Genomic DNA, 25,989 nt, shown 5'->3' with positions numbered 1-25,989 from the left:
TACTGATGCAAGGCTAGAGCTGCAAGGGAACCCAAGTCCTGCTTTTAAAACACTTTTCAGAATTGTCTTTAAAAGGACGATTTTGGATGCAAAGGAAAATTTTGGATGCTGCCAAGTCTCTGAAGGGGACAACACCACAGCACCTGACATTCAGAACATCAACCCCCCTGCTCTTATAAACTTAAATTTAAGATGCTTGACAAGGTTATTGAGCACTTTTAACAAGGAGAACTTCTCATACCTTTGAATTTGTCGACATTAGTGATCCGGCACATTGAAGACTGCAAATTAGCTAGCTCGAGGGCAGGGAACGCTCTGAGAAAGCTCTTCTTGCAAATAAGCCACTATAAATCAACAAACTGAGTAGGCAAAAAATGGTAACGAGACATTCAGCATCTCAAGCGACATGCCCTGTTCAGGGCTTTTTTGTGCTGCATTAAATAAACTTTATTAGGCTAGTCTCATCACTGAAGCCTGTCAGCTTCTCCTTCTAGTCAGTGTAAAAAAGCATCTTTTTTTGTACACTTTTGGAGACTTATTAAGTATTTTAACTTAAAAAGCAACCCTAAGTATTAGTGGCATAAATAGACACATTTTAAGCGAAGGAAGAGACCAGTTCTTTGAAACCGTATATCCTTATCTTAACCCAAGAACCACTTATTCCAAGGCTGAGGTGGTACAGGTTAAAAAAAGACTGAATAAATTTTATGTTCATGTAAGGCATTCTGTGAGATTTAATCACATCTGCATATGTAAAGTTGCTGATGGAGTAATTTATGCTATTATTCTTTGTAATCAGATACATTCGGTGATGATTCATTCTGCTTTCCTCAAACAAAAGCTTACAGCTCTAGTAGTGGTACAAGTACCTTGTTTACATCGGGGTAAATGCCACTAAAGCATCACTTCTAAGAAGAGCAGTGCATCCAGAGAGGAATACTTGTGTGCAGCACACTGCAGTCATGTGAGGCAGCCAGCTGTACTTCCAGCTGTTTATTGCCAACAGCTTGGGCTTACTAAAGGAAAAAAAAAAAACAAGACACCACACGAAACAACCAACCATCTGACAACATAAACACATCGATACTAAATCAACTTAGAAGTACATGGCTAGGTAGTTCAAAAGAAAGGATTTGTGTTACAGTCCCATATCTTTCCACTACATTATCTCAACACTGCTTTCAAAAACCAGTACAGTTAGGAAGTGAACCTACTTTTGATAAAATAACTCAATAATGTATAGCACCTGCATTCCAGTCAGAACAGTTTGTGAAGATGAGTAAGGAAAAAATTCTCTTCTGAGCTCCTACTCCCCATTCATACATATCTCTAATATTTAGCTAATGGGAATTAAGTGGCTATCACAAGTTTAGTGAGCTTTGCTGTAGCTATGAGACAAAACTAATTTCACAGCTGCATGGGGGAAATGCACCTGTGCAGTACAATGGTTTCAGTACAGTGTGTATTTTCTTACCTGCAAACACCACAGTATACACCACGTTCAGCTCACGTAGAACTTCCAGAGGGAAAGAATTATTTGCTGGACGTTAGTAGAGCAAGTAACCCCACCGCCCTAGCTAATCTACGGACATCCTCTCCTTTCTAATCCGCAGAAACCTAACCTTAGAACTACTCATTACCAGGGAGAAGAGAACAAATCCCCTTAACCCTTTTCTTGCGTAAAAAGCCTACTTTATCTGTCACTTAAGCAGTTCCTTATTCTCAGCAACTTTCCCAGTCAATAGGGCACTCATCCCTTAAGGTCTGTCTTCAGCTACCATGCCTGCAATTATAATGAGAATCTGTAATACTGGAACACTGGTATTCTGTTGCTGGCTACAGCATTTCTGCTGTAGCATAAGAAATGCCCAGCTTTCACTTTAAGAACAAACAAAAAAACCCCAAAACAAAACAAAGAGATAAAAAAGTAACTACCATGAAGCAATACAGCTAGAGAAGTCCTGCAGGTTAATTTCTTTGTTAGCTACAGAAATACACAAATCAAAGCTGCTCTGTGCTGATTTCCTAATGCATCACAACCCACATAGGCTGTAAAGTGCAATCTGTGTCAGAAGCACATTTAATCCTAGGATTCTCTCCAGCTAATAACAGAGCTACATATCAGAAAGACCAAAAATAATCCAGCCCAGGCTGCCTGCTTCCATTAATCAGCAAGCTAAAAGCATATCTGATACCACTACTTTTTCTAAGAGTTTGTGTGTGTATATATATATGCATGCACGTGTGTATATATAAAGAAAGGCAGATGTAATCTTTAGGGTTTTTAGTTCTTAATTTTGCACATTCACAGTGAATGAAGTTAAACATTTGAGGTAGCTACGTATTTGTAGATATACCTCCTTCTTGAAAGGCAGGAAGACTATGGGAAGATGTCCTCTCTCTGGTTACAATCTTGGTTTAAGGCACAGAATCCATGTGGGAGCAAGGTCATATGAAACAAAGCTTTCCACATGTCAAAGCTGAAGACTAAAATCCTTCCTTTCTTCTGAAACATTTGAAGACAACACACACACTAACACTGAACAGTTACAGGGGAAAAAACAACAAAACTTTTTTTTATGATTACACTCCTACAAAATCTGAAATAAATCCTGAATTCATCTTTGCAGATAAAATTTACTGCTATTTATTTACTCAGCTCTTCGGCATAGTTCCTTTTCAAAGAACAGTTGTACTCCTACAGGTTTCAGTTAAATATTTTTTGCACTTTGAGTTCTAAGAGATGATTACACGGAAAGGCTGCATCTAGCACAAAAGGTTAAGTGTTCTTATTCCTGCCTTATACTCCATTATACTCTCCACCCTTAGTTGTGTATCTCCCCCCCTTCTCAAATTAGCTTCTTTAGCTTCCCTTTTATTCACATTGTTGCTTCTCTCTCCTCAAATTAGTCTGCATAAATTTAAAAATGAGATTAAGCTAACAAAATATGGTTTACAAACATGAAGAAGCCCTTTATCTCTACAGTCTATTAACACTGTAGTGTGTTGCAAGTATAACAATAATGGTTTTAAACATAGTCTTGTCAGAATTACTCTTTTCCCTTCTCTGATAAAACTAAAAATAGCTTCAGAAAGACCAATCATTTTTACTTTATTATGAAAATTGCTACATTACAGTCACTGTTCAAAACAGTATTTTGACATACGGTTTCTTTCCATATAGGTGCCAATACACAAGCCATGATTACTATTTCAAAAATATGATTAGCATTATCTATGGTAGTTTGACATAATTTAAGCTATTATAACATTCTATAATCCATTCCTCCCTCCCCCTTTTGAGTCAGTCATGGTAAAGAACAGCATCTACAATACCCAAGTTATCCACTAGTGTTATTGGTATGAAGTTAATCATAAACCACAGAAGAATACATACACACACAAATCCCCCAGGGAAATTACTTGTTCTCTACATGTTCAAAAATGCGACAAGGTTAGCATTTTCACTCTGACACATAAGTTCACAGGCAAAAGTCCCAAACCTGATCCATTGTCAGCTTGTTCAAAAGCACGTCCCCATTCTCCTCTCACATGGGCTTCCAGAGAAAGCATCTGTCCTCTGACTTCAGGGCAATGAAATTGAACACTGCAGATTTCAAGTATTTAACTCAGTGCCATAATCTGAAGTGCTCAGTGCCTTTTATTTATTCCATAAACAGAAAGAATGGTGAACGCTTGTATATTTATAATTCCAGTAAACAGGGAAGTCCATAACAGTGTCATTATTTCCACAACAGCACGTTAATACTGCATTCAGCTATGCTGTTGAACACAGATGCCTCAAAACCTTTACAGCCAAACACACTATAGGTTACCCATTATAAATACTAACTTAGTTCTATTTTTTAAATAAACAAACATAATAGCTTAAATCAGGAAGACTGAATGGTTCTGTGGTGCAATTCATTCTCTTTAAGTATCTCTGTTGACAAACCAGGAATAATAAAAATAAACCCACTGCTTTAGAAGCCATGCGGTCCAGACTTTCACATGTATTCTATGTAGATGCCATGCCTTTTTGCAGCATTGTTAATTTAAAAGGAGTAAACAATCTTTCTGTTAGAATAGGAAATCATTTCTTCTTGGCAAGTACTTGACAAACCAAGTCTCTAGCTTCGTCACTGTTTCATAGACAGCCTCTGACTACAGTTTTCCAATCTTAAAACTGAAAGTTCAGAACAAACAACTGAGTATTTTCATCTGTAACAACAGAACTGTAACAGAGTATTTTCTAAGTGCCATTTCAGGGATGAAAGTGGGTATTAGTGAAGTTCCACTGAGTAGATTATCCCACAGAGCCGGGTCGTAAATGACAGTCTAGGTAAGCTTTTCGTGTTGAATCTGGTAGTAACACGCCTGAATTAAAACAAAGTTCAGTTTAGCACACATACCAGTTCTCAGCAAGCTCATAAAGCATCACACACAAAAAGGCTGACTTTTTTCTACCCGAGAAAACAGAGGACTAGGCTTTCTACAAGCAGTGATGACACAATGACACTTAATACATGAGAATGTTCTGATATGTAAACTAGCAAAAAGAACAGAAGATTTTAAGTTACAAATTACGTCCAACTCCTAATGAAGCAAGGTAGCATAATCTGGGACTGAATACTTTCACAGCTCCCAGGTTTGCCAAGATGAAGGACGTGGTTTTGCTCACAAGTCTTTATTTGCCCTTTGACAGAAGGGCCCAGGAAAGAAGATACTTTCTTACAGCACAAGGATACAGGAATTGTTTCAAAAGCACTCAGACTGAAAAGCAAAGGTTTCTATCACCTAGCTAAATACCCTGACCTGCTGCTGATAGCTATTTACTCCTTGATGCTGGTTCAAATATCCATTGGGTCAGTCATGACCAGAAACGTAATATAAATGTCTCTGACAACACTTGCACTCATAGCAAGTAAGATTCTACTAATACATAGATTCTTTGATAAATTTTAACTAACTCGAACCTTCCCTTTTTACAGCACTATAAAAATGAGAGGTATGAATAAACCTCTGCATCCACTATTTCCAGTTTGCACAGACAGAAAATACAATCATGTTCACCTAGCAGCTCAGCTTACAATTTTTATTTAAGTTTCAGATTAACAGCCTCCCTCTAAAACAACCCCACAAAAAAGCTCCACGCAGCTAAACTGTCACAAGACCCATTTTTTGAACAGTTTTGAGGTATCAGAACAACCTATTTCCATTATGGAGGTCCTAGTGTACACAATAGGATATTCATCAAAACAGATTCTTTTCCTTTTTCCATATTTGAGAAGAATGTGAAATAGAATGTGGAGAATGACACAGTAATTATACTTTTTTCCTTCAAAATTTAATCCGTGAAGCATCTTGATGTAATGTTAGACTTAAACATTATTGAAATGGCTATCTCCGAAACAGCACTTCATTTAAATTTTTATAAAGGGAGTAAGTTGCAGGGGAGCAAGTTCCAGGTGAGCATTCAGAACAGCTCAACAGCAACCAATATTACATTTGAATAAAGTACATTTGTACATTGCACTGTTTCATTAGCAGTACCTACAAATGCTAGGTTATTCTAAGCTCTAAGTTTCCTTGTTCATTCTAGCTAAAAAGCAAATAAAAATGTCAAAAGGAGTTACAATCTAATGTGCATAGAAATGTCCTAATGTGATCATCATTGCCCAAAGGTGACTCATTTCGCAAGCAAACTTTTAATAACCCTGAATAACTTTCATACCTTCAAGGTAGTGAACATGATGCCTTGCTCCCCATGCTGCAGATAAGGATCCATCAGGTCTTCTATTAAGTGCACCTCTGATCCCAAATTCCTTATCCTGTCACAAAGGGGAGAGGGAAAGAAAAGGTGAACAAAAGATACCATAATAATGTTTTTTACTTTTTGCACATGATGTTATGCAAAGAACATGCTTTTCCCCAACCTCATTCTCAAGTCACAGCCATTTGACAGTTAACTGTTCAAAATATTTTCAGGCCAAAGCACACAGCCAAAATGGAAAATTAACAAAGTTACATAAAACTAGCAATTAGTCCTACAACGAGAAGCAGGACTGTTTAATACAGGTAAAAGTACTCGCACTGCCTATGGCCAGCTTATGACTGCTGTTGCTCTTAGCGCATACCTGGCTCGTAGCACCACATAGAGAAAAACAGGAAATAAGTCATCCATGGACCACAGAAAATCTTCCTGAAGAGTCTCAAGTACATTCTGAGATATCTCTTCGAAAGTCTGCTGGATTACCTTCAACTTGTCAGCTGGGGTAAATGTGGTACTATTTGGAGAAGAAAAGAAAAACAGGGTAACAGTAAGAAGTTACCTATCTGCATCTAAATTAGGAAGATAATTTGATAGCTTAGCACGCCCCCATGCCCAAGAAGCTAAACTAGATCATCCATACCACAGCAGCCCCGGCTACCAAGGCTGTGTAGTACCCCAGGCTATAATTACTGGACCAAGGCACAGTACCACAAGCCAGAGTTTTAAGACATTACAGCATAGTGGTAAAGGGGAAAAAAATTCATTTCTAAAAACAGTTTCAATTTCTACTTAAATTCCAACAGCAGAATTCCTTATGTCAGCTAACAGACACAGAAAAGCTCTCCATGCACAGGTCATTTTGCCATAACTGTTTAGAAACTCACATGCATACTTGATTAGACATCCTCACACTTTTGCTTCTGAACAGTGTCCTATGGACACATCTCTCCACTGCATTCCTGAGGCTATACTTCATTCCCCATTGGGAGAATTTGGTAACATTTTTAGTAGGAACTCAAACTTCTTGGTGACCTCTCTTATGAATGTGAAAAAATAACACATAAAGGATCACAATCAAGTAAGCTAGATACTACTATAGCAGGAACATTAAAACACTAGCAGGCAAATTTCAGAGAATTACCTGATTTGCTGTAAACATTCAACCGCAGAGGCAAAGCAGGCATCTTTTGTATTTGAGGATACCTGTGTAATCATGAGAAGATTTATCACACAGGTTTAATCACCCCACTACTCAGCAGAAGAAGAAAAGCACAGTATCATTCAACACTGGCGTAAAAGCTCAGTTATGATCAACAAGTGCAGAGTCCAGCTGGAGGCTGGTATGTTACATATGTTTTCTTGGTATGTTACGAGAAACAGGTTTGGGTACCTTCCAGGTCAAGTAAGATTGAGAATCATTATATCTTAATGGTTAACAATCAAGATGGAACTGTTAAAGACAGGAACAGTTGAAACCTAGAAAAGTCATAGCAGTCAATCACAGACTCTGGTTTGAAGCAAACATAAAAGAACAAATATAAACATTAGCTCTTAATAGCAACAGAGGCTACGTCTTTCTGAATGGAACGGGTAGAGAATGGATGCAAAAAGACCTAGAGGAATTCACAGAAATGAGGAAACTAGACAGAGGAGAGAAGCAGATAAACATGTCATCTTTGTCAAAAACATCCTGTTTAATTGAAGGAATGACCCAGCAAATAAGGTAAATGGCTGCAAAGAGCATCACATGCTGCCTAATTCAGAGAAGACACAAGCCACAAAGTACTTCACAGCGGAGGGGCTCTGCTCTGTAACCCAAAAAAGACAAAAGTGTGAAGGATTCATGCAGCTGGTAAAAATTTGCCTAGTTCCTAAAAATACAGAAGATATGAAGTAACTCAAGAAATGTGTTACTGCTGCATTTTTTAACAGTGAAGTCTGAGTGGAGGTTTGCATCATGTTTTTTCAGGTATGAAAAACCTTTATGATTTGGGAAAAAGGGGACTTGTTTGCCTGGGAATCCATACACTCAGGGGTGGGGTTCAGCAGCAGCTTTGGTTATTACTACAAACTTGTAACAATCTCTACCAAGGAATATCACCTTGCCTGCCTGCAGCAACTACTACAATGAAAGCCATGCTTCCAATTATTACAGACTTCGCACAAACCACAGTTATAAATAGGAAGGAGAGGACCTGAAGGCAGGAGTATCTAAATCACTATAAGAAACTGAAAACTTCCAACAAAAGTATACTGATTCATGAACAGACATGATATTTCAAGTATACAGTTAACACTGAAATTGTTCAAAGTTATGATTATTAAACCACTCTTACTGGGAGCTCAGAGATTGAGTACTACACTACTACCATCGAAGACTAGCGTTCAACCACTTTCAGGCAAGATAACGATTAAGAATAAAAACGATGCAATTCTTCTCCTAATCAGAAAGTATAAAATGATATAACTCTAAGTCAAGCAGCTTGAAAATTTCTTTGGCTAGACTTTTACTTTCACAGCTGGAGACCAAGCAAATGTCTTCCTGAATTGGAATTCACTTCAGAGTAAGACAGTAAGTGATAAAGCTGAACTGACAGCTTTTGCAAGAAATCACTAGTGCAGCCTTTAAGTAGCAGGCAAAATGTAAGGAAACAAGATAGCACAGCATCTCTTAAGCAAAAAGCCTGGTCAAAAATTCTTTGACTGCTTCTTCATGATCTCAGGTTTCTTGGAAGTAGTACTGGGCAAACCACACTAAGTCAAGGCTGAATGAACATACCTTTCTACTCTCTCCAAGGATGGATACAGTTCCTGGCCAAAATTTCCTGCAAGAAACCCAACACACTGAATTAAGAAAGCATAGTCTTATAGCATTTTTCATGTTATGCCAATTAAGTTATCGTGTTCTTCTATGAGATACAACAGCTCTTCCTACAGGATCAACTACATCTAGCAACAACAGCTGGAAAATAGCCTAGTTTAAAATGCCGCACTCTGGTTTTGTAGCAATGCCAATCTTTTTTTCTTCTCCACCTCCAGCTTCCAAAGAGGAAAATTTTGATTCACTCTCAACCATACTAATTAGCTTGAAGATATGTTCAGATGAATTCTCAATCAAATAAAACTACTTAGAAAATAGGGGGGGGGTAGTTTTATTTAATTTTAGCTTTATCTAATTACATGCCATAATCTTTTTCTAAGTTCTGTCTTGTTGAATCATACTCACACTTGCACTCCCAGAAAACTTAGAAGAGCCATATCAGTTTGTTTGTTTAGACGTAAAACACATTCCCAGTAAATATCTTCCTCACGCTCGTTGTCTAAGGCATACAACATAAACAGAGGAGGATAGAGCCGTGGCAGTAACACAGGGAGCAGCAAGCCAAAACTGGTTACCACATAACTATAAAAAAGCCAAAAACAAAACAACAGAGGAGGACAGTTTGAAGACAAAGACATTTTAAAAACGTAAGTATCTTGAGAAATTGAGTGAAAAAAATGTTGGAACAAGTTTTTAATTAATATAAGCCTATTCTATGAGGGATAGTAGTAACAAAATAAGTACAAATCCATCAAATAGTAGCTGTGCTAAGAAATACTTAGAAGTAATTTCCCTTTACAGTGCACATACGGGTGGGTTTGGGGTGGGGGGAATGGTTGTGGTGCAGGTTTTTTTGAGGTTTGTGAGTTTTAAAGAGAACACTGGCTTTCTTCCTTGTGTAACATAAAAGCTGAATACTCTACTATATTCTAGCTCAGGTTTTACATGTATCCTCAGGCTAACCATTTAGCCCCAATTCTGAGCCGCTCTGCTGACAGCTGAACCCTACCTTCAAAGCACAAGCTAGAAAATAAGCTAAAACCCATTAAGTTATCTGACCTAGCTCCACACACTCACGCTTCAGGCTTTGTCAAGTCAGCAGTTGCTTGGCACCAAGCTGTAATCCCAACAGGGAAAGCTGAACTCAAGGTGCCTACTAATACCATCTGCACAGGTCATTGGAGCCTTTCTCAGAAGACTATCTCTACTGCTCCCTCTTCCTTGTCTGCCCACACCTGAGTCTGCTGTGGACAGCACAACAATGGACACAGGGTGAGCTTCATGTGACTGGCTATTTGTGATACAGTATATGTGCACTGGACCTGCATTACCCCCAAGGCTCATATCCCAAATAGTTATCTGAAGCCCAGATCCAAGCCTGAACTTGTTTACACACAACAAACAAAACAAGTTTGGGCTTAAGTAAAAAACCATTGCGTGGATGAAATGCTTACTAAAACCACCACGAGGAAGTTTGCTCATCAGAATCTGTCATCACAAAGAAAAGGGAAAAAAAATCTGCTTATATCCATCAGTTGAGATAATAAATGCACTATGTTCCTATCTTTCTTCCCCCATCCAAGGAAAAACTGCAAGCAGAAATAAAGTGAGGCCTTCATTAGTTCACTTATTTTTCTTTTATGTACCCTGGTTCAGGAGATTCCGATCTGGAGTCAGATTTCCCACTGCAAAATGATCGCCTCCCTTTCGTCTCTGTTGCCAGAAATGGAATTGTGCTGCCCTCTTCCGGAAGATCAGGAAACAAGAACCTAAATGGCAATACATACAACAACGTACGATTTAACTTCAAGAAGTTTCCCAAAATTACAGCATTAGAAGGCAACTGAAGAGAAAAGCCAGCTCAAATAACACACTGTGGACTAAGACAGCATAGCTAACAGACCTACAATACCACCTACCTGAAGGAAAACTTCGGGAGGTCACCCCTCCAGTGCCAAAGGTACCTTTCTGACCTTGACATCACTTCCCTCCAGACAAGGGTTCTAATAATTCATTATTTGGAGTATTTCTGCTTTCATATTGGCAGGACCCAATTAAAGCTATAATTGCTCTCAAAAATTTAAGCAAACACTTCATAGGAACATTGCTCATCCATGTTGGTAAGAACTTTAATGAAATACACTCAGAGTCCCCATACTCACTATTCTTAGAAACCCTTTGAACACTCTTTTCACAGCGTGGATATCCGGAGGCATTAAAGTGGAAATCCACATTCAAGACACTTCTTACAGCCACATTTTGAAGTACAGTGTAGGATGTAATACACTGTGGTGAAGATTTTAATTTTCCTATTTTGAACAGAATATTCAAGGTTAAGGAAACATAAGCAACCCCCAAAAGAGAGTAAAGATACTGGCACACTTGGACTGCATCAACACTAGTTATTTTTAATTAATTCAGCAGTAGTCTGACTTGAAAATTAAGAGTCTCATTACCTAACCAATTGGAAGATGCGTTTGAGGTAGGACTTTATCTCTCTCACAGCCTCCTGCAGTAATCGTCGATTAGCTCCTACTCCAACATAGGTCATTCTGTAGACAGCTACTAGTGTTTCCACCAGCTTGCCCAATGGATGGAGAGGAGTATCACAAGCCTGAGATGAAAGATATTAATTAGCCAGTCAGGTAGGTCAATGTCAGACAAGTTAAAGAAAGAAAAATGGAATTCAAGAGGCATGGGTCAGAGATCCAACAACAGGCTTTGGAAAAAAAAATTTCAAACCCCAAATGTACAAACATATTAAAAATAAGCTGTATTTAACAAATGGCCATTTGGATTATAAAATGTATGTATTAGCTGAATACAGCTCACAGAAGACTCAAGGCAGTACAAGAACTTGTGCTACTGCTTGGAATAGTCTAACATGCAATAATTAGAAAGTGTTTCAAGATGCTTTGCTGGGATCCAACATATAAGAATTAAAACAGTAATGAGCAGAAACTGACTTTAAGGCAGTATCCATTAGGTATGAAATTATTTTAGTCTTAGTTGTGGATTTTAACTCAATGCGTTAGGAAGTTATGAGCAAACATGAATGAATACATCACGGATTACAAGAGTACAAATATGGAAAGAATTACCGAAAGCTATTACAAATGAGCTTGACGTCACGCCTTACCAACAAACTATGTGAGCATTTGAGAGTCACAATACCTTTATCAAATATTTTTTTATATTTTCATATTTTTCCAGAGTGAAGGCACCAATGTGTTGTGGAATGAACTCCAAACTTTCCAGTGTCTGAGTGTGTGAGCGGCTCAATAATTCTGGGCTGCAGTTATAAAAAGGACAAAGACATCGTACAGATTATTTGAGACATACAGTAAGGCAAAAAACCCTGAAGCTAACAACTGAACTCATTGTAAACATCAGTATGTCCCTGAAAGGGTTTATAGTGCAGAGTATTGAGAGTCTGATTTTGTTTAGCATTTGTTGTTGTTTTAAGTGAACTTTTACAGTTAGAGATTCTAGTCTAGAGCAGAGTGTGATTCCAGTTTCTTTCTTAAGACTTTCTTTGTCTTGCTGACTACATTCTCCAGAAACCAACCTGTCTTTGTGTTGTCGTCGGTTGGTGGTCAGCGCCACCGCAATGTTGTCCCAAGCTTTCCATCTGTCCCCCTGGCCCGGACTCTCACAACCAAGCTGGTTCCAGCATTCTTCAAATACTGCTTTCCATTTCTCATCAGGAGGCACTGCCAGGATCCCAAGTTTCCGCCTAATAAAATGATCAGTTAGTCTGTTTAAATCAAACAGTCTTAAAACAACACAATTAACTATGAAAACCATATACGGCTAACGTCAATCTAATATCTCATGCTATTTTACCAAAAGGCGATACACTGAACAGTCTCTACCGTGTAAGTTTACCACTAAGAACGAACCTAGAATCTACTGTTTAATTGCTGTGTTGACTTTCAACACCTTTTAAACAGAACTTACAAATACTGCTCCTTATTTTTTTTCCTTGCTAACTAACATACATTAATCCATGTAACATATTCCAATGTTCCAGACTAAAGGTGGTTTTAATACCTGTATGTGGGAACAACTACAAACCTTATTATATTAGACAAGTCATACTCTTTCTTGTAGTCTTCCAGGAAATGGTTTGCTTAAACATGAAAGGGACTGATTTCCAAGGAAACCGGACATACTGCACTTGACTGGGCCTATTTTCACACCGGTATTCATTCAGAAGACTCAGGACACATTCATGTAGCAAGGACACAGTACAAGTATGTCCCAAATATCTCACTATCCTGGAATGTACAAACAGCATGGCTACACAGATAAATATCAAGAATGGATATGTGGCTTCTGCTCCTAAAGTAGTACCTACATACGGTGTTGCATGACATGTTAGGGATTTGCTGGTAGAAAGCAAAACCAGCTCAGGCATCTTTTCACTCAGAGGCATTGCTCAGGGATGCCCTATAACCAGAAGAAAACTGAAAATGCAGTTCTGTAGATATAGATCTCAGATATACAATGAAATTTAGGGCTTTGAAAAGCTTTTGTAAAGCAAATAAATGCTTTCAGGGTTAACAGTTCTATCTTTATTTAAAACAAGTATCAGAGATCGTCAGACCTTTCATTAATATTTTTCCCCACCATGTTTGAGATGAGAACTAGCAACACTGGTATTTCCCCATGCTTCCACAGTTTCACAAAGCAGAAAAAGTAGCCTCTAAGCCTTTTCACAAATTATACCAGAAGATTTTTCAGCTTCAAGACTCTGAAAAGGGCAGGTGAAACCCTTATTTCACAAGCAGTCTTCACAAATATGTACATACATTTATTCATAGACTCCCTACTGGGGTAAAAAGCAGACAGCTGCTAAGGTTGCAAGTGTTCAGTTCAGCAGGGAGGCCTGCTTAACTTTGCATCCTGTTGTAGGTGTCAGCACTGTCAAAAGAAATTACCAGTGAATGCTTCAGAAAGCATACTGAGAAGTAATCTACGTAAAAACGTTAAGAGTGGAGTTTCCCATTTTAATCTGAAATTCTATAGTATGGTACAACAATTACTACTATTGTAAACCAGTACATAGTGCTACCAAATACTGAAATGTCACTAATAGCTCTTTTAATTTACTTAAGTTTCTTTTACTCAAGGATATCTCAGTTATGACTTAAATAAAAATGTGTTTCCCCAAGACAATTAAGCACACTGACCTAATGCATCTGCTGTAAATAGGGTTACATGGATACTTTTCAAAATTATCTTTGCCAAGATGTTAAAATGCTCTTTTGCAAATCAGCAGATCTTTCTACTACTTTCCTATGCATTGTTTGGAAAAGGTGCAGTAACTAGCTAATCCTGTCCAAATACATCACCATTGGCATTATTAAATGTCATACTAAATGCATTAATTTACCAACAGAATAACTGGCAGAAGAGAGGCTTGTGATTGACTTAATCACTCAAACGTAACTTAGTCTTTTCTCAGTACCTCAAAAGTCATCAGCAGCTACAAACTCAGGTTCTAACAGTCAGTTGAAATATAAATAAAAAAACCTCTGAGACTGCTATAGGACAGTAGCAGCATGTTTGCTATCCTGAAATTTCATACTGTTATTTGTGCATTCAAGTTGTAATTAAAGCAAGAACAGCTATTAAGATTTTTATTTTATTTTACTTCCTAAGCAGGAGGGAAGAGGAATGAAAAAGCAAAAATGTTTTCATAATCTGTTTCTTTGGGAAAAAAAATTTAATTGGCCTCTGAAGAAAGACAATAGTTATATTCCAAACTACTACTGAACAATGTGAGAAGTTATTTCTTATTCAACACTCACAATGCTTTAGGTTTGTCCTTCTCATTCTCGTACAAGCTAGGTTTGAAGTAGGTTCCTGTGATTTTTATCCCAGACCCCCATTCTCCACTGAAGAGACCTTCAATATAATCTCCATTTGGCAAGGTCAGTGTTCCCTTGAGAGAAGATAGTAAAAAATTTAACTGAAATCCATTTGGAACCAAACGACAAGGAAAGAGACTTTTTTTGGTTTAGATGGTAACAGTTTACAAGTGACAACTGTAAGACCAACCTTTCCACTCAGAGTCCAGTTGTCTGAAAATTCCCCCTCATAGACTGTATCATCCTCAGAGAGCAGAATTCCAGTCCCCTATAAAGAGAATTATGAAGAACCCAAACTAGTGATTACAACAGAAGGCCAGGCCACAGATCAGTATTACACTGAAAAACCTGTCACTAATTCTTAGCAAATAACTTTTTAAAAGCAGCTTCTGAAGTAGCCCTAAGTATAACAGAGCAGGGATTATAAAGACAGTTTAAAAAGCCAGGACAATAGAAGATTAGAAGAACAGAAGGTCTATACAGCCTAACATAGTCATCTACCCTAAAAAGCTACCACACTTAGAGGAAAAGTTGCTATAGCACAAAGTCCAGTGTTCAACTCACCATCATTTTGTTGGTGCTGAAAGCTCCTTCATAATACAGTCCAAACTGAGTAACCACAACACCATTGCCTTGGCAAAGATCATCTTGCCACATTCCCATATACTTTTCTCCTCTGAAGAAAAATGAAGTAGAAGAATACAGTTTAAGTAGTATATTTATATCTTTTCTTTGGCTTTATTGCGATATTTGACCATTACAGAAATCTTTAGAAGAGAGTCATACAGCACTTGCTCCAGGTCTGTCAACTTGGTTTCGCTAGCGCCATCAAAATGAAACTCTTTTTTTTGATAGAAATACACTATCATGAACTTCCTTTCACAATTCACATTACAAATTGGCCACATCCAAGCAAGCTGTTCCTGATTATCTGAAACAGTGCTGAAGCCACATTAAGCCCAATCCTATCCAACGGAACCTAAGCAGAAGCTACAGCACACAAGAAAAAGGGAAACGTGTGAGCTGATCCACATCAGCTTTATCTAAGATTTAAGTTGCCTACGAAAGGCGACGTTCAGCTTCCTCAGGCATCTACCTGATGTATTTAGCAGTTCTTTAGAAAAGATGCAAGAAGCTTGTTTTAGCAATTTATTTTTTTTTTGCCAAAGCCTTTGATTTCTTTACTCAAACTCAGATGACTCAAATTGAGAGGATAATAAATGAAAGAAACCAAGCTGTTCTACTTGGGGGATAGCAGGGACACCTACAAAGTTGTATGTAACATTTTCAAAAATATCAGAGTGCAAAAAATATAAGGCAATAGATCATACTGTAGAAAGTTTCTGATTTAGAGCCTAACAAAAGATTGTACCATAAAAAACGTATTAGACTATTAAATACTGCTCACAAGTGAGCATCAGACTCTTTCAGACTACTATTTAAAATATTCTTTTGTTAATGTAAGCCCACAGAGGTCAGGCTAGTATTTGAAACCAAGTGCAAGTCCCAAACATTCTGAAACAATCTCTTTTTCCAGTTCTGAAAGAGAATTATGTTTTCACCATATAAGTAATTTTAAAAAAATTAATTTGCCAAGGGACTTTTTTGTTTGCTTTTAGAGGGAAACTAGCGACTGATTTAATAGAACTCTGCTTATTACCAAGCATTTTCCTTTTAGTACACAGGAAAAATTATGGTCATAGTAAAGCAAGCCCAGCCATTAGTGCAAATTCAGGGGTCTCTTCCACCTGATTGGACCCATAACCTAGCAGGATGCTGGTCTGATTCATCACACTAGCTACAGGGGTCTCTGTTGGGTGAAGGCTTCTTGAAGAGACAGATGCAGCATACTTAGTTACCAGGATGGAAACATAACTGAGGAGAAGTCCCACTTGCTCAAATGGCTGGTTTGCAATAATGACAGCAAGTTATAAAGAGTGCCTGCAGCTATTCTTTATTTGTCTGGGCTGAACAACAAGCAGTGAAGAAAATTAATCCTTAGGTCACAAACACATGCACATTGCCTTCCCTGGGACCAGAAAGAAAACTACTGTGAGGACAGCCCACTCAAACATGAGTAACCTCAGAACTGACAGCAAATGCCACATTCTTCCCCCACCATGAACTGTCACTGCATTTACAAATTCAGGAGGTGAGAGATTCTGCGAAGAAACCTGCCATCTCTTCAGTTTGTCCTAGGAAAATGAATGACTGAAGTATGTGAAGACATTTTAACGCTAGAGTGTAAGAACAACCACTACCACTGAATAAGACTAGATGCAGAACTAACATCAGGAAATACCTAGACACGCTACAATAGCTCATTTTTGGAAAGATACCCACATACACAGTCCCCCCACCACATTTTACCTCCAGACTTTTTACTTTTAAGTTGGCTTTCAGTTAAGCTGAGAGCTCAAGAGAAGTGGTTTCATCACAAGCTCACTTTTCAGGGGAAAAAAAAAGCATTAAATTGGTGACTGAAAAAGCAAACTATATTGTCAGCACTCAGAATTTAATTCAGTGCAATTCTGTTTGCAAGACCATCATTTCACTAATCTGCTCCGAGAGAAAACATCTTCCCTCCGCTGCACTGACAGAAAGTGTCAATGAAAAACCTGAGCACAAACTGAAATTTACCTGAAGTTCTGTATATCCTATCACTGAACAACCCAGTCTTGTAGGCCTGAGATGAAAGAATACTTCTCATGTGACATTCATAAAATTTTCAGCACTCACATAAGATACCTCACAACAAGATACCATATTCAGTGCTAGTTTTCAGACAAGAGTATAATAGGAAAGCAAGGCAGAAAAAAAAAATCAAAACAAACCCCCCCCATTTAGTCCCGAAGCAACAACAAAAAGCAGTCTCTAGAACTAATTCCTTAGATCAACCCAGAAAGCCTAGTATAAAAAAGGGAAAGGAAAAAAGAAAAAAAGAAAAATAATAAAAAAAAAAGACATGCACTACTATTGCTACTAACAGATCAAATCCTTTCTTCCTCTTTTACCAATTGTACATCATACTAGTGTTTTAAGGATTCGTGGAACTGAAGCATTACCTTGTGATATCATCAAAAACTCCATAACCACTCTTCTTATCCATTGTCCACTGACCAATGAACATACTAGGAGAGGAAGAGGTCAGCTTCCCACTGCGCAGCAGTCCATGCCCATGACGCATGTTATCCTGAAAACACCCTTCATATACCTCACCAGTAGCATAGCTATAATGAAAAAGAGAAAAAAACTCCTATAATGTGGTTTGGGTTTTTGGTTGTATTTTGGGGTTTTTGGTTGTATTTTGTCGGGTGGTGGTTCATTTTTGGGGTTTTTTTTTCTCCAGAACGTATCCCATCCATCTCCTTTTCCTTCTAGGAATTGCATTACAGCCACACCAAGCAGGAACTACAGTAAAAGTATATTTGGGATAAAAGTGAGCTTTTAATACAAGCCTTTTGATGCTGTGTTGTTTTAAAGCCACTCTCCCCCCAACAAGCAAGGCCATTAAAGGTCATATTTATCTCTCAGAAGAAAGAATCCTCTGTTACTGAAAGGTGGTAGCAACATTAGTATAGATATTGGTAACAGAGCACTGTACAAGTACGCACTGTGAGCAACCTACCAAGAGCAAAGCAGAAAATAAACCAAGCTAACTATCACAAGTCTGAAAAATAACAAGAAAGCTACATAGCACGCCTTGGTAAGCAGTGTGTCAGAGCATCAGCCCTGCTCGCCCTTCTGCAATGACAGCAACAGAGGTGCTACACGTTACCTGTAGACTCCGTGCCCACACATTTTGCCTTCCTTCCAGTACCCCACGTAATGGTCGTCCTTATTCAATGCTTTGTTTGGCACTCTGTATTCACCATACCTGTCAATGCACAGAAGGAACACAAGCAGCTGTAACGCCAACACATTCCATTTAAAACAGTGGCAGATACATTTCACAGACCCATCCATAAAGCAGAATGCTCTACATAGTTTTTAGTGCATCTCTTCAACTACAGTAGTTACAGGAAGTTTTTTTAATTACTATTAATTTTTTTCAAGAGAAAGCAGGATATTCCAGCATCACTAGGTCAATTTAGGCTGTAATGGTTTTCTTCTGTTTGATTGTGGCACACTAAGCGCTCTCCCCCTCTACCACACCGCAGCATTTTTCTATGCTTTCTGAAGGCCACAAGTCTTCTCACATCCTAAGACTGCTTCTACCTTTGCCTTCTTCAGGTCTTGATAATTCAAGCACACCTTTATTCCAGGGAAAGATGAGAACATATATTGCCACAGATAGTATTTAAAAAAAAAAAAAAAAAAGATGTTAGCTTCCAATTATGCTCAGTGGCACAAAATTGTGCACAATTTCAGTATGCCTGAAAAGAATGACACACACAACTTATTCATTGGTTTCCACCTTCTGAGGAGATTAAAATCCAGCCATGAATGTTCTCCTGAGAGCATGCCTACCCCAACAAGACATTACTATTGTTAAGTGTTGAGACTATAGCATGCAATTACAGCTAAATACCCATACACTGATTTCTCGTGGGGATTTGTTTGCAGTATTTCCATCTTCAACAACCCTAAAATCATCAAAGTTAGTTACACTTAGTATAAATTACAAATAACCAAGGCTCTAACCTGGTTTTATAGTTCAATACTACACAAATAGCTAAGGCACATTTTAAAAAGCTGTCTCCAGCTAGACCACATTTCAGTTTCCCTTTCAACTCAATACTTTGAAAATACATCTGGAAGCCAATAGCACTACTCACACATTTTTATCCTGCCCAGTACAGACATGTCTGCTCACAAGATTCATTAAAAAATGCCTTTGGAAAGAAGTTAACCTCTTGACCTCAAGAGTGCCCTAAGCAGATCTGTAGCAATGAAATCCATAGATTAATTCAAAGCTGTGTAATAAATTAAGTTACTTTTGAGTGGTCTTATTTGTTTCACCCGGGAACTTGATAATGTTTAGAACTTCTGTTTATCCTATTTTCAAACTCCTCTGTACTAGTCATCTTAATCATCAGGATCACATACTCCCTTTAGTTTTTTCATCACCCAGATCCTGAAGTCTCAATTCAAGATTTTTGTTATCTCCTTCCTGCATTATTAAACCCTTGCTCTACCAGAAATACAGCATGAAAAACATTAGAGAAGATACATCACTACACTGTATGAAAGACACTGCATTTTCTAGAGAGATAAAAATCCACCAGAACTCTCGAAAAAACATTGCAACACAAAAAGTTAATATATACATATATGAAAAAATACGTATGTTGTGCTATACAACACAAAATCCACCACAGACTTTTCAGTTGGCTTCATCTGCTTCAGAGCAAGGTCTTAATCACATAATTGCAGAGTCTGTTGTAAAGGTAACTACCATATCTCTGCATAAATGGGAGATTATATATCAAGATATAGATATATCTTGCTAATATAAGCCTAAGTCAGGAAGATTCACTGCAAAACCTTTCATTAAAAAGCTTTTGTTATCACCTCCTAAAACAAAAGCTATTTCTTGCCCTCTGGCTCCACAAATAGTGAGAGGATCTTACCCATCTTCCAGCCCAGTCCGGAAAGTCCCAGAATACATTCTCCCATCTGCCCACTTTAGGATCCCTCTGGAAAAAACGCAAAGCCATACACGTGGGTAAGACAATCAGTTCACACTTCCCACATGACTCTTATGAGTGAGCCTACTTACTAATACAGCAACCACCTCATTTTGTTTTCAGCTGTTACACTGAAATGCTTTTACCTGCCATGGGGTTTCCCTGAAAGCCATCTCCCATCATAGACAGCATCCTTAAATCGAGGGTCCTTATAGAAGGTGTATTTGGCACTGCGAGAAATAGGAGGTTCCTGTCTTGGCACATTCCCACCAGCTCCATATAGAATTAAGTCAGAAGTCCCTTTAAGAGCCTGATCCACCGCTTGGCTTATTGCCCTCAGCCACTTGGTCTGAAACAGAAAGTGTCTCATCACAGAATTTAGCTAACACCTTTGCATTTACAGCAACTACAATAATATCCTTTTGCACTCCTCAGTATAGTGCTATAAATTGGAACGCTTCTACAGGCAAGCACAGGGTACAGTTAAGCTGCATACCAGGTTGCAGGAAGGCTTCCTCCTCGGTGAACACTTAGGTAACAACTCTCCCTATTTGGTCTCACAGTTGGAGAGACGAACTCATTCATACCACTGAAGCCATACAAAATTTGTAGATATGCCTACCTTTTCCTGGGGTGTTGAAGAAACAAGAACAAGCTGTTCTTCTGGTGTTGTTATCTTCAATCCATTCCTACACAGGGGAGGGGGGAAATAGTTCAGTGAAATTTCATCCTGAAAAAGGCAAGGTTTTTAGAGCATGAATATTTTACCTTCCCTCCCCCACCCCAGCTAGCATTCACTTTTAATGTTAAAGTCAGCAGTGAAGTAGTATGAAAGACTACTTGCTTCCCTCTTTACTACCTTATTCTTTCAGATACTGATACAACTATTTTTTTAAAGACACAGAAATACTGTAAGTTTTCCAAAACCAGAAAGAGGAGTAGACATGACTGCATCCAGCCTATTCTGTGCCTCGTTTACAATAACCAGTTACAAAATGCTCATCCTCCCTCCCAAGATATCTGACTATTTCAGCATCACAAGCAAGAATACTCACACATTACCAGCTTCTTCTGAAAGAGCTTCTACCCACAGCGTGGACAAGGGAAAAATATGGTGCGTTGAGAACTGTAGGCAAGGAGAAGGAGAAGGGAAACTTCACTGGGTACTGATCCATTACCTCTGCCCCATGCTTTTTCTGAACATTTTTTCCCCTTTCTTTGAGGACTAGGGAAAACTGAGCATTACAGGCTCCTTATACGCACCTCGCTCCAAGAAACAGCCAACAGAAACTACTCCAGGCACAGGGCAACAGCCATCAAACATTACATCATTTCAAATTCATTTGTAAACACACACAAAAAAAAAAATCACTTTTAAGTGTTCAAGCAACATTGCAGTGAACAGTGCAAAAACCTTATCTTCACTATATGAAAAATGTCATGCTGTTTAAAGCACAGAAAAGGTTTTGTTCCTGGATACAAGCTGGCTTACCTGAGCATGCACCAGAGCATCGTTAAAGAGGATGAACCAGTTTACAGAGAATCTTCCAGCATGCTGCAGGGACAGCCCTCGATTGCTGCTTTCACAGATTAAACGACGCTCTGGCTTTCGCAAGGAATCCTACAGGCAGGATTAAAAACAAAATTACAGAAGCTTACTTCTCACTGATCGTGTCTTAAGGTCAGTGCTATTTGTCTTTCATAAAAAAGGCCCAACCTTCCTAAAGTTAAAAGTACTGTAGCAACATAAATCAGAAATACGAGAAGTGCAACTGGGACAGCAGCACCAGTAGTAGACATAGGGTATAACGCTAACCACAAGAGATTCAAGCTGCTAAAGGACAGACAATTGTCATACCGTCATTTTCCCAGGAAAGGTCTTCCAGAAGCCCAGTGTGTATTCTGCTTCTTTTCTTTTTCTGCTAAGATGGACAGCAAGGCTCTCATAACAAGAGCTAGAATCCTGTAGCTTCTGGTATTCTGGAGATGCCTACAGGGCATAAGGTAAGACAAACCTGAGAGTGTTTCTGAACACCTGTACCAACACGACTAACCAAGCTGCAGTGCAACTGCTCATTTTGCTAAATCAGCACCAAATGCATGACAGTTGTTCTGGTTAGTAAAGTAACAGTGCAGGCTAAGTTATTTTCTTGGTCACATGTTCTGTTGGTGTGCCAAGAGTTTTTAAAATACAAGAGTTCCATGAACGTAAGAGGAGAATGACTGATATACAATTACATAACCTACCTTCTCGCAGCTTAACAAGCTGTAGCAGAAGTAGTGCTAATAATTGCAGGAGTAATACTTTAAATGTTTAGTGGGATAAACATACAAGTAGCTATTGCTGCCTTTTAGTCATCTTTTATTTCAAAAGAATGCAACTGTATACATCTAAATGGGTGGTAAAAGTCTGCCTAGTATCTATGTAGTATTTTTAGTAGAGTATTACAGCCAAGGATGGCTACAGTAATGATGCCAGATGGCACTGAAAGCCAACAGGCAAACATCAAAATAACGTATTTGTAATCGAGTGCTCAGGCACACAAACAAGTTCTGGCAGGGTAGTAAGTTTCTACCATCATGTGATCTGTGCAGGTGTGGTATCAGACTGCACAAATAAATATGCATGATTTTCCCTGCAGCAAATACAAGTCTGAGGTAGCTTCTCTGAGGACTAAGCTATTTCTAGTTACCTGGCACTTGCTTCACACAGTTACTTGTGAGCCATAAATTTTCTGTTTGTTCAGATACAGATAACAAAGCCAGCTTACCACTTCAAAACACGTAGCAAGCTTTAGCAAAGTCCTAGCATAGTTATGAAGTCGTCCAAATGGCATGAAAAACAGAGCATTGAGAACTTCTACTAGCTGGAGGTTTTCCTCATTCTTCTCAGACAGTTTCTGTAACAGCTCCTGGTTTTTACTCAAGAAGTCTCTAAATGATGGGACCATTGGGGAACAGAGGGAGGAGAGAAGAAAAAAAACAGCAAGACGTCAGTGATGTTTTATGTAGATGAGCTCAGAATGCCCCTTTCTGGATTATCATAAACCAGTGAAAATTACAGAGGCAAATGCATGCTTCTTATTAATCTATTCCCAATTTATTTTAAGGAAATACATTAATACAGACATGTAGCTCCCTAACAACTGCAACACAGGACGACTTCTACTCTCACATGCTGAGTCATTAAACTGGTTGAAGAAAGTTAAGTTGCCCCACTTGGAGAGTAACTAGTTGCCTTTTTCCCCCTTTAACACTTGATTAGTAAAAGAGCTAACAGGTGGAATGACTTCCCCATTACTGTTAGAGAAGTAAGTTTCTAACACTAACACATACAAGAAGGCCTGAAAGAATTATAACTTTGCTCCAGTGGACTTCCCTAATACATCAAAATAGTCTCTTCCCCACCCCTGCTGTTCAAGGCAACTGACCAGTTTCTCCCCTAACTAGAAAAATTACATCCTACCTCAAAGAAAGGCAGGAAATCTGTTCAATCCTCAGTCTGATTTCCAAGAGGGGGAACTAATCTAGTTCAGAGAAGAAGAGGGAAATGGTTCTGAAGACAATGCATTAGCACAAAACCCAGGATTTCTTCATTAAAAGGAAAACAAACCTACTTTTCCCTCTCCTTCACCATATCTGTGTGCACACATGTGCTGACACATATGACACATCTGCATTAAAGCACATCAGGCTGGGAAGCATTAAAACACAAGCTGCAAGAATCAGGAGAGGCCCAGAAAGCAGGCCCCAGGGACAGCAAAACAGATCAGAGAACTGCACAGCAGGGTCCCTAAGAATTCTACACGATTAGTAAGATGCCATTTCACACATCAAAATAACGTACCTTGTCTACATCTGCTAATGATATTTAAGAACTCTTTGGTTCAATAATCTTTAAGAATAAAGTCTTCCTCAGAGAGAAGACCATATTTAATAATTTTTAAATTTAACCATCTGCATGGCTTGCATTTTTGAAGTGCTTTGAGATCCTCACATGGAGGACTTGTAGAAAAGTGTCAAATAATAACATTCTTAACACCGAGTATAGCTCATCTGCTCTTTCAGAGGACACGCTCAAAAACCTGCCAACAATAGAGACATCTATTGAAGCTAGCACTTGTTTAAAGTTGGGACTTTCTAATGCATTCATATTGCAGGATATCCTTAGAAGACTGACATTGTTAACCATGGACTTAAGACAGTATCCCTCGGGGAGGACGCGCAAAGAAATTCATCATTATCAGCAAGGATATTCTTGACTTCCCCTTGCAAGTTACAGGACAAAACCTCTAAGACATCTCCTCTCTGAAGTTCCAGAACCTAAAAAGTGTTATTCACCTAATGAGACCCTGGTTGCTGTAGGAGAAGCTGTGACACCTGACAGTGACAACTGATGTGATGAATTCAGTACCAGTGATTTCAACATCCAGAACTTTTCAGTACTGATTATAGATAAGCTTATATGAACTAATATTTCCTGTAAGTCACCCTAAAAATCTTGACCAATGCAGAAAGATTCTCAGTCTCTCTCTCCAGTAGTATTTTGTATTTACTCTGTGGCACTGCTCCTCAGGCGCAGAAGATTCTTTGCATTCGGTACCCTGCTGTTTCAGAGAACTTCCAACACCATCATTTACACTACGTTCAAGTGCTCCATGAACAGCTCTAACAGAATCACTCCCAAGTTACAGAATGTAGGAAGGAAAGCTGGCAATTCCTCAGGTGCGTTAAATACCCTCACTGCAACAACTTCACAGCACCAAAGTGAAAGATGCATAGTGTCATTACTTCCTAGACAAAAATACTATTGAACTGAGAAAAAAGCTTTACTTTATGATCTATAAGCTTCAAATAGATATGTCTCAGGCCTTAACACACAATTCCTTCCTCACATTTAAGAGCAACTACCCATGAAATAGTCAAGCAACCTTGAGAGGCAGAGCAGATATAACAACACTTCTTCACGTGTTTTTGCATCATTTTAAAGCAATTCCATAAACTTAAAGAATTCAGATTAAAATGAATTTGCATTATCTACTCTTACTAATTCTTAGAAATGTGCTGTTCTGTATTTTGACAGCAACATCTGAAAGAATAAAACACTAACACTGAATAGATTATGATAATTTAACCTCAAGACTAACCTTTCAAAAAATCACTATCTGAAATTTATTTATGTTTCTTTCAAGGTATTTACAATAATTTATGATTTTTCCTCCTTTCATCAACTTCAAGATAAAGTAACCGAACTCATTCAGCAGCATTTTAACCTAAATTTTTATCACAGTTGAGAGGAAATTACTTTTTCTTCTTCTGATGGAATGAGACCAAGCCTCCACATGCTTATTACTACACACATACACACACAATTCTTTAAAGTACACCTCTTTGCTAGTTGATCAAAAATTCCAGAAAATGGTAAAGGTTTGCTTACATTGCTGGCTTTGCAAGAAGCGTAAATCCTCCCATTACAAGGAAGTTTGTTACTGAAGTACAATACCTAAAATATGGAAGAATAAGAGCTTCAGTTACAAAGTAGGAACACCCCTGGAAACAGCAACTGTTGTAATCTCCAACAGTTTATCAATTAGATCTGTGATATCTTTTACGATACAAGTAATCTAAGTACTTGAGAAAATACTGAAGTGAAACACTCCTTGTTACTGAACACTTAGTATTCACTTTCCACATGGAGGTCAGAACATGCATTACTATTCCACATTTCTGCTGACATTAGCACAATGCAGAGGGCTTGCTTTGCAAACCGAACTGTAATTTCATTTTTTTTCCCCCAAATTTGGGCATGTACAGAATAGGCCATCTGTTTCAATAGTTTAATACTGCTAGCTTTTAATTATATTCAAGACTGAAATATCAAGATGGTAA

General features: G+C 38.3%; 1 protein-coding gene across 3 annotated transcripts in view; it reads right to left on the bottom strand.

Annotated features, from left to right (window-relative positions):
* Positions 1–3,087: 3,087 nt before the first annotated feature.
* Positions 3,088–25,989, bottom strand: part of ALS2 (alsin Rho guanine nucleotide exchange factor ALS2) — an 83,982-nt gene continuing 61,080 nt past the window's right edge. For 2 of the 3 annotated variants that reach the window (XM_037396282.1, XM_037396281.1), the window contains exons 12-34: positions 25,538–25,603; positions 22,872–23,034; positions 21,959–22,090; positions 21,593–21,721; positions 21,156–21,226; positions 20,723–20,789; positions 20,247–20,449; positions 20,044–20,109; positions 18,249–18,347; positions 17,536–17,700; positions 15,035–15,146; positions 14,661–14,738; positions 14,411–14,544; positions 12,163–12,330; positions 11,769–11,886; positions 11,051–11,208; positions 10,241–10,363; positions 9,000–9,176; positions 8,553–8,598; positions 6,915–6,976; positions 6,138–6,287; positions 5,735–5,831; positions 3,644–4,377 (exon numbers count right to left, since the gene is read on the bottom strand). In XM_037396282.1, coding sequence (XP_037252179.1) covers positions 4,339–4,377; positions 5,735–5,831; positions 6,138–6,287; positions 6,915–6,976; positions 8,553–8,598; positions 9,000–9,176; positions 10,241–10,363; positions 11,051–11,208; positions 11,769–11,886; positions 12,163–12,330; positions 14,411–14,544; positions 14,661–14,738; positions 15,035–15,146; positions 17,536–17,700; positions 18,249–18,347; positions 20,044–20,109; positions 20,247–20,449; positions 20,723–20,789; positions 21,156–21,226; positions 21,593–21,721; positions 21,959–22,090; positions 22,872–23,034; positions 25,538–25,603 — 2,623 coding nt within the window. In that variant the 3' untranslated portion in view covers positions 3,644–4,338. Of the gene's footprint in view, positions 4,378–5,734; positions 5,832–6,137; positions 6,288–6,914; positions 6,977–8,552; positions 8,599–8,999; positions 9,177–10,240; positions 10,364–11,050; positions 11,209–11,768; positions 11,887–12,162; positions 12,331–14,410; positions 14,545–14,660; positions 14,739–15,034; positions 15,147–17,535; positions 17,701–18,248; positions 18,348–20,043; positions 20,110–20,246; positions 20,450–20,722; positions 20,790–21,155; positions 21,227–21,592; positions 21,722–21,958; positions 22,091–22,871; positions 23,035–25,537; positions 25,604–25,989 lie in introns of all 3 variants that reach the window. The other variant, XM_037396280.1, reaches the window with a different exon arrangement.

Source organism: Falco rusticolus, chromosome 8 (assembly GCF_015220075.1).
Source record: "Falco rusticolus isolate bFalRus1 chromosome 8, bFalRus1.pri, whole genome shotgun sequence".
In the NCBI taxonomy this organism is placed as follows: domain Eukaryota; kingdom Metazoa; phylum Chordata; class Aves; order Falconiformes; family Falconidae; genus Falco; species Falco rusticolus.
The sequence above is the reverse complement of the archived record's forward strand: the minus strand, read 5'-3'. Positions and strand labels throughout refer to the sequence as shown.